At 45.5% G+C, this 16,053-nt stretch overlaps 2 protein-coding genes across 2 annotated transcripts in view; both read left to right on the forward strand.

Annotated features, from left to right (window-relative positions):
* LOC147653751 (uncharacterized) overlaps window positions 1-8,711 on the forward strand; it is a 162,137-nt gene extending 153,426 nt beyond the window's left edge. Inside the window, exon 6 of the mRNA XM_086885316.1 lies at window positions 8,243-8,711. Coding sequence (XP_086741442.1) covers window positions 8,243-8,297 — 55 coding nt within the window. The 3' untranslated portion in view covers window positions 8,298-8,711. The remainder of the gene's footprint in view (window positions 1-8,242) is intronic.
* Window positions 8,712-12,558: 3,847 nt separating this feature from the next.
* LOC147653752 (uncharacterized) lies at window positions 12,559-14,595 on the forward strand. The gene is made up of 2 exons (XM_086885317.1): window positions 12,559-13,799; window positions 14,113-14,595. Exons 1-2 carry the CDS (start codon window positions 12,987-12,989, stop codon window positions 14,308-14,310), a joined length of 1,011 nt encoding a protein of 336 aa, XP_086741443.1. The 5' UTR covers window positions 12,559-12,986; the 3' UTR covers window positions 14,311-14,595.
* The last annotated feature ends 1,458 nt before the right edge of the window (window positions 14,596-16,053 follow it).

Genomic DNA, 16,053 nt, shown 5'->3' on the forward strand with positions numbered 1-16,053 from the left:
GACAAAACTGGCTACAAAATTCAGATTTTTTAGGTTATTTATTGACTGTAAAGTGAATCCTGACTGACAATAAATATCACTGGGGAACATTAATTATTAAATATACATTGTCCAATCTTTAACAAATCAACTTTAGTAAGAACAGTTTTAAATCTAAAAATAAAAACAATTTCCAAGACACTTATTTTAAGTAATTGCACTAAGAAATAGTAAGACCTTATATATAGTTAAATGACTAGCAGCCAACTCACATCATCATAGTAAGAATAATATATATGTACTGCAATTTTAAGTGTTATGACTTCAAGAACTTGTAGTAATAACCAAGCATTACTTGCTAAATAACACAAAATTTGTCTGATTAAGTCTGTTTAAAAGAATATGCAATGGGAATAACTAAGAGCTGAAATTAATGGTGTTAGCTTGTAAAGACAGAAATTTACTTCTTACAAGTAGGAAAACATGCAATATATTCCTATACTTAACACATGTTCGTAGTACAGACATTCCTGTTAATAAATTTCAGGTTAAAATTGACAAATGTGACATGTTCTACTATATGGAATTTCTTCAAGTGACTGTTGTTCCATCGGACAACACAAACTAAAAAATGTCCTGCCTCTCAGAAATATTATTCTGTTTCTACTCTTTACTTTATTTTTTTATTTTTTTTTTTCACTTTTAGAAAAACACAGATTTTTTTTTTTTTAGTATTAGAAAAATATAGGACAAAAACAAGGCTTAAGTTTTAGATAGGGAAGAGAGAATAAGGAGATGCTTTATAAGCTGAAATATTTTTCTCTTAAAGCTATGGAGATGGACAACCATGTTCTGAAAAAAACTCCTTTAATTCATGACAGAGTATATTGGGAAGCATGGAGTGTTCAAAGTGTGGATTTTGAGTAAAAAGTAGAGTAATTGTGATACAGTGAGGCGCTGGAACAGAGTGGAGTGAAGATTTGAGGCCTTGAGGGCAATGAGAAAACTGTTTTCCTGCGAAGCTCACAGAGACAGATGAAGAGGACTCATGGCCCATACACACCTCAGAGTGATGTGAAATGGGAGGAGTGAACTCATGGCAGATTTCCGGGCAGCTGGCATCAAACAAATAGAAAACTATAACAGAAATATTTTTCTTGTGAGAAACTCCATAGATTAGCAGAAGAAGATTTCTGTTTCTATACAAACACTGATAAAGAGACTCTAGCAAGAATTGGGACTGTTTTAAACACCAAAGTTCCAAAGTCTTTTGTCTCTATCTTGTCATGTGAACAAGGGAATGCTGGGTAGTGCGGGATAAAAGGGTTTTCTGAAAGTTTATTCTGGTGTTCTTATTCTTGTAGTTTTGTGAATAAACTTTCTTTATTCCTTTTAAGTTTTAAGCCTGTTTTGCTCTTGCTCTAATCCATATCTCACAGCAAGAAATAAGTAAGTTTTCTAGTATTTTTTCAGTTACTGCTTTAAAACCACGACAACTGTGTTTTCACCATCACGTCAGATCAGCTCTTGGACTCACAGCTCACCGCAGACCTCGAAACAGGAGGCAAAGATCTGCACCACTTGGCCTTTCAGAACTTCTCACCCATCTATGACCTTTCTGGGGCCAGCTTCACAAAATGAGGGGGAAGCCATTCCAAAGAACACGACCAAGGAAATCACACAGCACTCGGGATTTGTTCCAGGCATCAAATTTTTAATGGATGATGTGAAGTAACACCGAAGCAATTCCTGTCCACAGAAAAAAAGATTTCAAATGGTTTTGTCTCAAGGACAATCCCTGGAGGTTGAAAGTTTCTGGGGCTGAAAGTTACATGAGGTCCTCAACACTGAGCAATCAATATCCCCAGAGTCTAAACTGTGAAATTACTACCTGGGCAAGGAGAACATTTTCAGGATTTGCAACTCATCTCAAAGCCTCAGTAGAACTCAACCAGCAGAATTCCCCTGAGATGGCACTGTGCTCTGGAAGCCCTCAAATACTCACTAAAACAGACTTGACTTTCACTAGGACAGCTGCTCATGAAAATCTGGGGTAAAACCTATGGGAAGTGGCCATGTGCACGCATATTCCTTCTTCCCACAGCAGGCACAATCAAATCCTCCTTTGAATGGCCTCCAAGTTGAGCAGCACTCATTGGCACAGCCTCTTCTCCCACAGACAGGCCAGCGAGCAACACGGCAGCGCCAGCCAGGTGGGCAAGGACAAGAGAGAGCAGATGCCAACAAGGCTTGGAAGCTGGGCCAAGGGAGGTTTACGCTGGCCATTGGGAAGAACTTGTGCCCAGCGTGGGCCATCAGATACTGCAATGGCCTGACAGGGGCTGCTGGAGTCATCATTGTGGCACGGGTGCAAGGCAAGCCAGGCCGCAGCGCTCGGGCCCCGCTCTGCTGGCCATGCTTGCCGCCATGGCTCCCAGCTTGGACTCAACATTCTCTCAGGGCTCTCTGCAGCCAGGGCGTTCTGTGCTTCTGTGACATCACAGCCTCTGGGGACGGCACGCTGGCTGGCAACTGTCCCCAGCTGTTGCTGCGCCCCAGTGCCCAGGCACAGCTGCTCGCAGAGAGACGCCCAGAGCCTCGGTGCTGCTGGCAGAGCACTATGGCTGCTCACGGCTCCTCCGCGCTGCTGCAGCTTTACGTGCTGCTGCTCTTGGCTCATCCCCTCGACCCTGTGAGCAAACCTGAGCGCAGCACGGATGCCTCTCCTCTGCTTCTGGAGGATTGTCATCTGGACGAGTCGGACCCTGAGCGCATCCGGTGGGCGGCCAGGACATTCCTGCTCATCGACCTGCTCATCATAGGAATGGCCATGGGATGGTCGCTCGGAAAAAGAATTCAGAGACGCTGGCGAGAGGTGAGGAGGGGGGTGGGGGGTCAGGCAGGCGGGATGGGGCAGACCTTGAGGGCCTCTTGGGCACCCTTTGGCCAATGCCCTGCGGCAGAAGGGGCCTGAGCTCCTGGCTGGGGAATGCGGCCCAGGGGCTGAGCTCCATGGACAGCACCAAGCAGAGGCGGCAGAGCTCTGCCTGCTGCAGCCTCTTCCCCGGGCCAGCCCAGCCCAACTGGGCCCGAGTCTCTGTCTCCCAGGCCAAAGGCAGCCCCACAGGTGCCGGCCCCGCTCTGCCCCTCTGCCTCTTCCATGGGGATCCCTGTGCTTTGCCTTGCAGCGGAATCTCCAGAGCCCTTCGGGCCGTGCGGGGCCCCGCCGCCATCGAAGACAGGGCTGTCCCACGGAGCTGATGCAGCTGCTGATGGACAACCGCGACCTGATGCGGCTGCTCCTTCGCGACAGCCCTCAACCAACCACCAAGATGGCAGCAAAAGAGGGCAGTGACAGGAGACTCCGCACCTCCCCACAGCTCTGACCTCCAGCGTCGCGCTCCAGCTACAGAACCTTACGGGGAACGGGTGACCAGTGCCCAGCCCAGGCACTGCGACGTTCCCCACCTTACAAGTTAGCCACACCCCTGTTGTTGTTCGATTCCCCACCACGTTTCCCCCAAGAAGTTGACCTTTCCCTTAGTGTTCAGTTCTAAACAGTTGAAGCATTGAAGTTTCTTAGCCTTAAGATTCTTACCCCATAGTCTTCTAGTAACGTTGGATTGTAGATTTTAGAAGTAGTCAAGTGAATAAAGTTCACGTTTTCTACACGTTGCTGTGTCATTTTCTTGAGGTTGCACCTGAGACCTGGGGACTCCTTGAGAGATGGCTTTGCATGGCAGCTCCAGACTGCCTGCAATGGAGAGCCCCAGTGCCCCAGCAGGCTTTGCAAGAGCACGGAGGGCAGCGGGAAAGAAGAAGGTGGCCAATATTCACCTGCCTCCAGCTTCCAAGGAAGCTTGCAGTCAAGCCCTGTCTGCCCTTTAGGGGGGACCCTAAAGGCCCCGGCAGGCATCACCATGGCCCCAGGACGGGGGGCTTGCAGCACTCTGGGGCACCAGGAAAGGAGCAGGATCATCCCTGGAAAGCTGTCTGGAGACAAATCCAGAGACGTCTCCCCTGGCATCCAGGCAAGGGCTGAATACAGGCAGGCAATTAGATCCACAGGCTGCCTGGGCTATGGCACCAATCAGTCCTGCTTCATAGATTTCGGGGGGCGGGGTTATACATATATATATATATATATATATATATATATACACGCATATATGTATATATGTATCTACATCTGTATTTAGTTCTTTGTATTTATCCTGTTGACCCTCAAATAGGATTAGATTTCATTTTCCTACAAAACAAAACATCCGTTTTTTGATTTTTAGGAATCAACCATCTGTGCTCCCACTTTAAATCACTTCTCTCAAACTCATTCTGCATCTTGCTCCTTTCCAGCACCATCAAATACCTCTGTTAAAATACAGAGCATCAGTGGAAGGACGACAATCTTGTTACTTGCTGAAGAAAGTTAACTTGGATGACATACCTGCTTTTAAAAATCCAAGAGGAACAAAACCTACACATCAGCTTTAGAATTTCAAAAGCTGCTTCCTCAACTCTTCCACACCACTTTACTCTTTGGGGACATTCAGCAGCAATACCAAACAAGCACAGAAAAGAAATGGAAGAAGAAATGCAGATAGTCAGCAGCTGACCACCTACCAAAATACATTTTAAATGCAGCTCCAAGTTCTCCAAGAGCAAGTTTGAAGTGTAAATGGAGACACTCACACAAAATTACTACCAGGTGGTACTTTTGGCATTTCCTTGGGCTTTCCTCTTCATTTTTTTTTTATCTCTCACCTAAGGCAAGAGAAAAAACCCCAAACAAACACAACCTTTCAGGCAGAGAAAAGATGTGGTTGCTCTTGAAGAAAGCATTTCATTCTGCCTGGAGAAGAAGCTGCTGGGAAAAATATTAGCTTTTAGCAAAATGGCACTGTGCTGTTGCACTTGTTCTAGCACTGGGAGAAAGAACAGGCCCGTCTGTAAGGCTCCTGCAGCTCACCCTGGCTGAGGGTCATTGACCACTGAGCACTGCAGGCATCACTGGCAACAACGATGGTGGAAAATGGGGAGGGAGCAGGATAAATAAATGTTTGCCATTGCCTTAGCCAAAAAAACCCCAGACATCAAAAGCAACCCACCCTCAAAACAAAGCTATGAAAATAGTTTGCCTCTGAATTTAAAGAACTTCAATTAACTCTATGATGTCTGCTTTTGGTTCAGCATTCATCAATCTGAATTTGAATATGCACAGGGTAATGAAAGGTAACTGAAGCTTAAAAATCATGTCTATTGACTTGTGCATAGCCTATACTGAAGCACATTAAAAAGCAGCGTTTTGCTTGAAATCTGCACGGTATTAACTTCATTCAGTCTTACACTCACTAGGTAATTAAATACATGAAGAAATAGATTTTTTTTTTTTTTATTAAGAATGCATTATTAATTAGGAAGGCATGGCTTTAGTAGAGTCTGCTGATACCAACATTACTCAGCTAAGTTCAAAGTATGAACACAAGAACTTGATGACAGAAGCAATGTTCATCAGAGCCTCAACAAGAAAGTTGCAGTTCCAAGTTTTTCAGATGTCCTACACTTGCTAAGGCATCTCCAGAAAGAGGAGTCAACTGAAAATAGCACAGGAAATTTGAAACCCGTTTCTCTTTTTGTCTTTTTTTCCTGAACTTTCTTGTGGGCAACAGAAAACTCCTAATATGTGGAATGCAATGTAGTTTTTATGCCAGAGTCATGAGTCATCCCCTCAGTTCCAACCTGATCCAATGCTCACTTGAATCTTGGAAAGGCTCAAATCAGCAAGATGAAATTTCAATTGTATTCATGAAAGGAGCTCTTTACTCTCCATTCCCCTCCCTCCCCCAAATACATCAGCACCAAGTGAGAAAGGCTCAATTTGAAAAATAATTATTACACAATTAAACTTGGACATAGCTAGTTTGCTACAAGTTCCAGCAGACAGACAAACGAGAGCAGAATCAGAGGTTATCAACCTCAATAGAAATTCCAGCTCATGCTTTCCCCAAAAGCCTCATTTAATTTATCCAGGATTAAAAAATAAAAGAGAAATGAAAAAAACCACATAAAAGCATTTCACATAGTATATAGTGAAATGCTATCGTTTCCACCTGAAATATTCATCATCATTATTATGTTTTTCCATAGTAAATTACAAAGTCTCCTGCACCCATCTTCCCAATATCTCATTCTAAGTGCTTGCTACTTTAATCCCTTAGGAAGCAAAAGGAGCCTCAGGTGTCTCTGGATCAACAGAAACTAAACAACACAGCTTGACAAAGTATATTAAATTGTCAATCAACTCAATAAAGAACTCCCACTCCAGAGATAGCTATCACCAGCTGATGAATTTGGCTAGGGCAGGTTTAGTGAAGAAAAACTAGGTCTTTATTACCAAATCAGTTAGGAGTTGTTCTACCGTACTGCCCGTAGGATGGGAGTATAAACACCATATTCTTCACAGCCTCATCCACAAAGAATTCCACCTTCAAATTAAGGCTGCTTTGGAGTTGGACCAAACCAATGAAAACTCACTCATCAAACACAGTGATGGCAGCATGCTCAGTCTTTGCAATACAAAACTGGCAACTAACAGCACATTCCTGATCACATCTCCAAGGCTGAGTGTACAGAACTGCAGTGGTGGCCAGGCCCTCGCTGACTGCCAAACCTCCAGCCATCATCCCTTCCTCTCACAGCGACAGGGCAAAAAATAACAACAGCAGAAACTGGAAAGCTTAAGCTAAAATCACAAAGGTCATTGATGAAACAGACTGGAGTGCTTTAGAAACTAGCACGCAGACTTAGCTGAAAACAAATCTTATTGATCACCAATTACAATGAATACTTAATTCTGTTATTCTGCATTATTATTAGACAGTCAGAGACAGCCAAGCTGACCTCAAGCATGCTGAAGCATCGGGGCCAGGCAGTGCACATCTTCCCAGGAGCTGATTTACCCATCGTTCTCAAGTCAATTCACCTGCACACAGCCCCACCGTACAACTGCTAGGCTGCAAAATAAAAAAATAGCTCTGCTTAAGAGTCAAACCCCAGGACATAGACCATATGAAAGGAAGAATGAAACCTGCAGCATTTGGTTGACCTTCAATGCCCTGAGAAGATGACAAATTCCCCAAGATGAACAAGTGCCCAAAATACAAAGCAAAGGACTGACTTTTAGGGATCAAATGTTAAATAGGCCTGCGAAATTGGAGTTGTTAGGTTGCACATGAAAGAAGGGAAAAAAGAAAAAACCACCCCAACCCTCAACTGCAATTTTACATCCCTCTTGGAAAATTTGCTTTAATAAGAGAGAGGAATGGATACAACCTTCCCCTCACCTGGAGATTTTAATCAATTCAAGCCATTTCAAATCTGGCAAGAAAGCCCTACCACAGTCCCCATCAAACAACATTGCCTTTCATTTTTGCTTCTCATGACTACTTCAGAGCAGTCTAAATAACAGCAAAGAAGGAAATTCAAGTTGCAATTCAAACACTAAGCTCTGGAATCCCATATTGCCTTCAAACAACTGCATGAAACACTAACTTCATGCTCTATGCTCTCCAATACATAGAAGCCATTTATTTGCATAGCCTTTGGCTGCTAAAGATGGAACCTGCATTTCTAGGAGCAGATGGGCCTGATTCTCACCTTCCCCCGACACACATGAGCAGTGTGGGCCCTGCCTTTCTGGGCACCTCACACTTACTTGATTCAAACTCTTGACTTTGCTCTCTGGAACACTGCCCTTCCTGAATCCAGCCCAAGCTACGAAGCAGCCACACACCTGCTGAAGTTGCCATTCTTGACATCTGCCTCTCCCCATCAGGATGCCTTGCAAAAACTATTAGGATCCAATGCTGCCCGTGTCTGCTGCAAGGAGGAGCTCTCTGGCTTTTTTACTCCTATCTTTAGAACATTCTCTTTCTAAGGTCATGACAGCTGGGGACAAATACAGAGCAACACCTTGAAGCATTAACAAACAGAAGCAACAGAAAACAGAAGCTGCTGCATTTCCTGTGGCCATTTGAGGGTGAAACTGCAAGTGTGAAAATATTGCAGTTCTGTCATTCAGGAAGAAGCACACGTTCCAAAGGAAATCCATTCAAAGCAGATTATACAGCATAGATTTGTTATCCATTTGAAGTTATTAACTGGAAGCCAAAGAAAGATTTCTTTGGTAGCCTCACAGGTTTATCTTCAGCATTTATAATGGAACAGTTACTCTGCTTTAAATTTAAGTGTTTCTTTCCCCCAACAGTCTCATCTACCTCCTCACCAAGCTGATACGGAATAGAGGAGCACAGATCGTGTGAGGAACAGATTTGGAATTACATAAATGGACTTACCATGTGGCTACAACTGATATTTCCAGCTCTGTGGCCTAAGAGCATCCATCCAATGTCCTGCCAGTCCAGCACTTCCTGATGGTATTTGAAGCCACTGCTTCCACACAAGTTAGAACAATGCACTTCTCCTTTGAGGTCATCTGGCTGCTCCAAGTGCAACAATGGAGCCACCAAGTTCCACTTGCAAGGTCAGCATTACAAATTTAAAACCTTCCTGTTACAAAAGGTAAAGGCTCTCCAATCCTGCTGGAAACAAGAGCTTTGAAGAAACCTAACTCTTCCAACTTCAGCTTGCTTCCAACTTGAACGGTATCAGCTTTTTTAGATAATAAAGGATTGTCTGTAGATTACTGTGGATTAAAATTAGAACTGCAGACCTGACTATTAGTCTCAAGTTTGCTGGTGTGAGGAAGGTGATGGTCCTTCTTATCCATCCCTGGAATCACCATCATGCACTGTCTTCACTATCTCCAAGAGGTATTTTTTTTTTCAACGTGGATAAACTATTTTAGGAAGTTTGGAACAGGGAGAATGGCTGCCTTCCATACAAATCAAACAGGTTCCATTTCCAAGTGATTACAATTGTATCAAAGTCTTCAGGCCCAAATAGGTGTAGCCTCTGTGAAATACAGAAGCCCTTATGAAAGGCTCACTCAGAAGGTGTGAATAGAATAAAAAAGAAATTCATTATAAAAAAATGAGGAAGGAAAAAGCCTTCATTCCCAGCACTGCAGAATTCCAGCCAAGTAAAATCTCACTCACTTTACAATGAAAGGAAAATATTTGAGTGGTGGTGTCAGGGAGAAGGCGAGGATATACAGTGCCAGGGAGGATTCTGCACTTAGAGATGCTGAGTATCCAGCCAAGAGACAGAAATTCAATTGCCAAGGCATTTGAATGAAGTCAATTAAGTCACATCACCTTTTCTATTTCAGTGTTTCCATCTGACAAGAAAGCAAAGGCGGGCAGCAGAAAGCAGGTGAGCTGCTGCACTCAGGGGTAGGGATCAAATGAACTATGCTGGTTCCATATGCACTATGGGAAAAGCAGGCAGAAGAGAGGAAGAGCTCTAAAATTAAGATGGAATTTTAACCTCTTCCTTCTCTGTTGACACTGACTGTAGGCATGTCTAACAGCTTTTCAGACAATTGTGTTTGATTTTGTTCCACAAACCTTACCTAGATCCACATTCATTAGCTGACTCTCTGCTGCCATCAAAATTGAGGGAAGGAACACCTTTTAGCACTGCTTAGAAACAGAGGAGATCAAACTAAACTCTGCAGCTCCAATGAGCGAAGGAATTATGTCCTATCCACCTTCATGAAGCCGCAAAGACCAAAATCTCTTGAGAGCGTGCCATTTCCTTTCAGCCTTGTGCACTGAGCCTTCAGCTCATCACGGATCAAAAGATGCTGCACTAAATTACAAGAAAAATGACTGCATTCTGTTTAGTTGCAATCCTGGTAGTCATAACAAATCTTGTGTGCATCAGATGGCCTCCAGAAAAATCACATGCAACAGCAACACCATCCTCAGATGCTCTCCCAGTACCTTACCTAATCATTGCTCCGTCACTGGACAAGACTTGTCCCCACCCTTCACACCTACAGCAACAAACCTACAAATCTTCCAAACATTTCTTCAATTCCACACCCCTCCGGAACATTCCCGCTTAAAACCGCACAGCTGCCCACGGGACAAAGGTCCAGTGTTACAAGCTGCTGCTCTCCCTCCACACAAGCCCCTTGCACATCTTGCACTGCTGCTCTGAAACTGCACAATTTGTCAGCAGCACCATTAGACTCAGAATTGGGAAACAATTCCTTCTGCTGGGTTAAGTTGGAAACAGTTCAGGCTACAGGAGTTCTTTATTATTCACCCTCATGGAATGCCCCTGCCCTTCAGAGCTCAAGCACTCCTGTGCAGAGCATCTCATGGAGCCAAAGAGAAAGGACTGCTGTCCCAAAAGAAGAGTCTGGGAGGAACTCCCAGTGTCCTTCATGCCTTGAGAAAGCTAAGGAGCAGTCACTGATGGCCTAAAGGGTACAAATTCAGTTCAGATGACAAATTTTCCAGGGTGATCCCCCTCCTCTTTATCTTCTAACACAACTACAAACAAACCAAATGATAGATTTCACAAGGAATAAGGGATGTTTAAAAGCAAATCTCTAAACTAAGCCTGGCATGCTCACCCAGGAGTTCAACACAGCAAGGCAGGCACTCTGCACTACCTAGTTCATGGCAAGAGATTTCTAAACTCTACCAAATGAAGTGAAGAAATGAAACAGAGAGCAATAGAACCGTATTTTAATTCATTTCAAGGCATGGAATAACACAGAATCTTTTCCATGAAACTAGGGCATTTTTCTCCCTTATCTAGTGCCCAAGTAAGATTAGAAATTGGGAAAAAAACCACTGAAACTGCAAATGCATTTTGCCCCCAGCTAGAAACAAAAGGTAATTATTTGAAAACTAGAAAAAACTCCAAGAGGAAACGTAAAACATTATGGAATATGTATTATTTTTATCACCCAGAATTCCCCATGTTAAAGGCACAGAGAAAACCATCATTCAGAAGTGGGAAAACAGAGGGACTGTACAAGTGAAATGGAGTTCTGACAAATGATGCTGTGTAGAATATGGGTTCCCAAACCAACAGAACAAAGGCACCCCGACAGCAGCAGCCTCAGAGATTGTACATTGCAGCTGAAGCACGGGGGTTTCTGTAGATTCACCTTGTAAACTGGCACACTTACTTGCCAAGGCTGCTGAACTTCTTTCACCTTAAACCACAAAACCTCCCAGTCCTTCCACAGCAATCACTCCATCAAATCAAGGCAGACCAAAACATGTTCTTTGCGCTGTTCACAATAAGATGAAGTTATGTGCCCAAGAGATACCATTTGAAGTCAGAAGGAACAAGCCAGCAGGTGTAGAAAACTGGTATTTGAAGAAGTGACAAAAAGACAGCAAACTGAAGCCCATGCTTAATACAAAACCCCATGATTAATAGAACACAAATGCAGATGGATATGATAAGCTTGCACTGTCGAAGCTAAAATCATTTCTAACAAAAATCACCACATTTCCAAGAATTCAGTACCACTTGTGGTGGCCACTCCTGATCTCTACATAATATGTCAGCAGTTCAATTGGCAAGAATCTCTTTATCTAGATCCAAGCAGGGAAGAAGTCAAGGTCCCAGTGATATGCAATTCTGTAGCTTCATTAGAAACCTTTCATCCTGCAATAGTTGAAATCCAAGCGAGAAAAGAACCTGTTTGGACACCAACTATCCTTAGTAGCAACGTTTTGCAGCACGCAATTTGAAAAGGTTAACCTGCCAGGCAATAATACAGACAAGAAAAATGAAAAGGAGGGCAAGGAGAATCATCTGCTGCTGAAACTGCTCTTCTACAAAAACAAAGTGATATGAAGATTCAGCCCGTGAAGAACACATTCCTCAACCAGGAGAGAAAAACACAATTCTTAAAAATCTCCTCTGTCGTTCTGATTGGGAACGGTGGGAAAGAACGACACGGACTCTCAAGGGAGTCACAACAGGAGAATCTTCTCTACTTTATTACTCTAGGCTTGTCTAATAGACAGATACGTGGAAAGTACAGAAAGGAAACTCTTATTGCTTAGTAAAGTGCTACATCACCATCATTGGTCAGCGGGGCTCACCACCCCCCTGACTTTCTCCTGCAAGGAAAACAAGAGGACAGACAAACAGCACCTGGCAGTTGTTTTCTGTCTCTGAGGATTGTTTTGAAATCCTCCTATGAATTCCCAGGCTAGCTTCTCGGGCAGGACTGATAGGCCATGGGGCCTGCAGTTTCTGCAGCTCTCTGCAGCCTGCTCCAAAGCTAGCATCCATACTCTCCACTACATAAGAAATAGAAAACTGACTACAAATCACGTGTTCACTACTTGTTGCTTGTTCACTACTCAGACATCAGAATTACTACCACAATACTAGAAGAACAATCCAAGAAACATATTCCAGGGATGCATTTTAATTCATTTGCTGCTGCCAGCCGTGCTGTGCTTTGCTTCTATCCATCCACCCTGCTGCAAAAAGGTTCAATTGTGTTTTCACCATCACTTCAAATCAGCTCTTGGACTCACAGCTCACCACAGACCTCGAAACAGGAGGCAAAGATCTGCACCACTTGGCCTTTCAGAACTTCTCACCCATCTATGACCTTTCTGGGGCCAGCTTCACAAAATGAGGGGGAAGCCATTCCAAAGAACACGACCAAGGAAATCACACAGCACTCGGGATTTGTTCCAGGCATCAAATTTTTAATGGATGATGTGAAGTAACACCGAAGCAATTCCTGTCCACAGAAAAAAAGATTTCAAATGGTTTTGTCTCAAGGACAATCACTGGAGGTTGAAAGTTTCTGGGGCTGAAAGTTACATGAGGTCCTCAACACTGAGCAATCAATATCCCCAGAGTCTAAACTGTGAAATTACTACCTGGGCAAGGAGAACATTTTCAGGATTTGCAACTCATCTCAAAGCCTCAGTAGAACTCAACCAGCAGAATTCCCCTGAGATGGCACTGTGCTCTGGAAGCCCTCAAATACTCACTAAAACAGACTTGACTTTCACTAGGACAGCTGCTCATGAAAATCTGGGGTAAAACCTATGGGAAGTGGCCATGTGCACGCATATTCCTTCTTCCCACAGCAGGCACAATCAAATCCTCCTTTGAATGGCCTCCAAGTTGAGCAGCACTCATTGGCACAGCCTCTTCTCCCACAGACAGGCCAGCGAGCAACACGGCAGCGCCAGCCAGGTGGGCAAGGACAAGAGAGAGCAGATGCCAACAAGGCTTGGAAGCTGGGCCAAGGGAGGTTTACGCTGGCCATTGGGAAGAACTTGTGCCCAGCGTGGGCCATCAGATACTGCAATGGCCTGACAGGGGCTGCTGGAGTCATCATTGTGGCACGGGTGCAAGGCAAGCCAGGCCGCAGCGCTCGGGCCCCGCTCTGCTGGCCATGCTTGCCGCCATGGCTCCCAGCTTGGACTCAACATTCTCTCAGGGCTCTCTGCAGCCAGGGCGTTCTGTGCTTCTGTGACATCACAGCCTCTGGGGACGGCACGCTGGCTGGCAACTGTCCCCAGCTGTTGCTGCGCCCCAGTGCCCAGGCACAGCTGCTCGCAGAGAGACGCCCAGAGCCTCGGTGCTGCTGGCAGAGCACTATGGCTGCTCACGGCTCCTCCGCGCTGCTGCAGCTTTACGTGCTGCTGCTCTTGGCTCATCCCCTCGACCCTGTGAGCAAACCTGAGCGCAGCACGGATGCCTCTCCTCTGCTTCTGGAGGATTGTCATCTGGACGAGTCGGACCCTGAGCGCATCCGGTGGGCGGCCAGGACATTCCTGCTCATCGACCTGCTCATCATAGGAATGGCCATGGGATGGTCGCTCGGAAAAAGAATTCAGAGACGCTGGCGAGAGGTGAGGAGGGGGGTGGGGGGTCAGGCAGGCGGGATGGGGCAGACCTTGAGGGCCTCTTGGGCACCCTTTGGCCAATGCCCTGCGGCAGAAGGGGCCTGAGCTCCTGGCTGGGGAATGCGGCCCAGGGGCTGAGCTCCATGGACAGCACCAAGCAGAGGCGGCAGAGCTCTGCCTGCTGCAGCCTCTTCCCCGGGCCAGCCCAGCCCAACTGGGCCCGAGTCTCTGTCTCCCAGGCCAAAGGCAGCCCCACAGGTGCCGGCCCCGCTCTGCCCCTCTGCCTCTTCCATGGGGATCCCTGTGCTTTGCCTTGCAGCGGAATCTCCAGAGCCCTTCGGGCCGTGCGGGGCCCCGCCGCCATCGAAGACAGGGCTGTCCCACGGAGCTGATGCAGCTGCTGATGGACAACCGCGACCTGATGCGGCTGCTCCTTCGCGACAGCCCTCAACCAACCACCAAGATGGCGGCAAAAGAGGGCAGTGACAGGAGACTCCGCACCTCCCCACAGCTCTGACCTCCAGCGTCGCGCTCCAGCTACAGAACCTTACGGGGAACGGGTGACCAGTGCCCAGCCCAGGCACTGCGACGTTCCCCACCTTACAAGTTAGCCACACCCCTGTTGTTGTTCGATTCCCCACCACGTTTCCCCCAAGAAGTTGACCTTTCCCTTAGTGTTCAGTTCTAAACAGTTGAAGCATTGAAGTTTCTTAGCCTTAAGATTCTTACCCCATAGTCTTCTAGTAACGTTGGATTGTAGATTTTAGAAGTAGTCAAGTGAATAAAGTTCACGTTTTCTACACGTTGCTGTGTCATTTTCTTGAGGTTGCACCTGAGACCTGGGGACTCCTTGAGAGATGGCTTTGCATGGCAGCTCCAGACTGCCTGCAATGGAGAGCCCCAGTGCCCCAGCAGGCTTTGCAAGAGCACGGAGGGCAGCGGGAAAGAAGAAGGTGGCCAATATTCACCTGCCTCCAGCTTCCAAGGAAGCTTGCAGTCAAGCCCTGTCTGCCCTTTAGGGGGGACCCTAAAGGCCCCGGCAGGCATCACCATGGCCCCAGGACGGGGGGCTTGCAGCACTCTGGGGCACCAGGAAAGGAGCAGGATCATCCCTGGAAAGCTGTCTGGAGACAAATCCAGAGACGTCTCCCCTGGCATCCAGGCAAGGGCTGAATACAGGCAGGCAATTAGATCCACAGGCTGCCTGGGCTATGGCACCAATCAGTCCTGCTTCATAGATTTCGGGGGGCGGGGTTATACATATATATATATATATATATATATATATATATATACACGCATATATGTATATATGTATCTACATCTGTATTTAGTTCTTTGTATTTATCCTGTTGACCCTCAAATAGGATTAGATTTCATTTTCCTACAAAACAAAACATCCGTTTTTTGATTTTTAGGAATCAACCATCTGTGCTCCCACTTTAAATCACTTCTCTCAAACTCATTCTGCATCTTGCTCCTTTCCAGCACCATCAAATACCTCTGTTAAAATACAGAGCATCAGTGGAAGGACGACAATCTTGTTACTTGCTGAAGAAAGTTAACTTGGATGACATACCTGCTTTTAAAAATCCAAGAGGAACAAAACCTACACATCAGCTTTAGAATTTCAAAAGCTGCTTCCTCAACTCTTCCACACCACTTTACTCTTTGGGGACATTCAGCAGCAATACCAAACAAGCACAGAAAAGAAATGGAAGAAGAAATGCAGATAGTCAGCAGCAGACCACCTACCAAAATACATTTTAAATGCAGCTCCAAGTTCTCCAAGAGCAAGTTTGAAGTGTAAATGGAGACACTCACACAAAATTACTACCAGGTGGTACTTTTGGCATTTCCTTGGGCTTTCCTCTTCATTTTTTTTTTATCTCTCACCTAAGGCAAGAGAAAAAACCCCAAACAAACACAACCTTTCAGGCAGAGAAAAGATGTGGTTGCTCTTGAAGAAAGCATTTCATTCTGCCTGGAGAAGAAGCTGCTGGGAAAAATATTAGCTTTTAGCAAAATGGCACTGTGCTGTTGCACTTGTTCTAGCACTGGGAGAAAGAACAGGCCCGTCTGTAAGGCTCCTGCAGCTCACCCTGGCTGAGGGTCATTGACCACTGAGCACTGCAGGCATCACTGGCAACAACGATGGTGGAAAATGGGGAGGGAGCAGGATAAATAAATGTTTGCCATTGCCTTAGCCAAAAAAACCCCAGACATCAAAAGCAACCCACCCTCAAAACAAAGCTATGAA

The sequence above is a fragment of the Cyanistes caeruleus genome, chromosome 4 (genome assembly GCF_971803275.1).
Source record: "Cyanistes caeruleus chromosome 4, bCyaCae1.hap1.1, whole genome shotgun sequence".
NCBI lineage: Eukaryota > Metazoa > Chordata > Aves > Passeriformes > Paridae > Cyanistes > Cyanistes caeruleus.

Bases quoted from the DNA above. Each gene is read 5' to 3' on its own strand.
- LOC147653752 (XM_086885317.1), top strand. From the start codon at position 12,987: ATGGGAAGTGGCCATGTGCACGCATATTCCTTCTTCCCACAGCAGGCA. The intron at 13,800-14,112 runs GTGAGGAGGGGG...TTTGCCTTGCAG, and splicing joins TTCAGAGACGCTGGCGAGAG to CGGAATCTCCAGAGCCCTTC.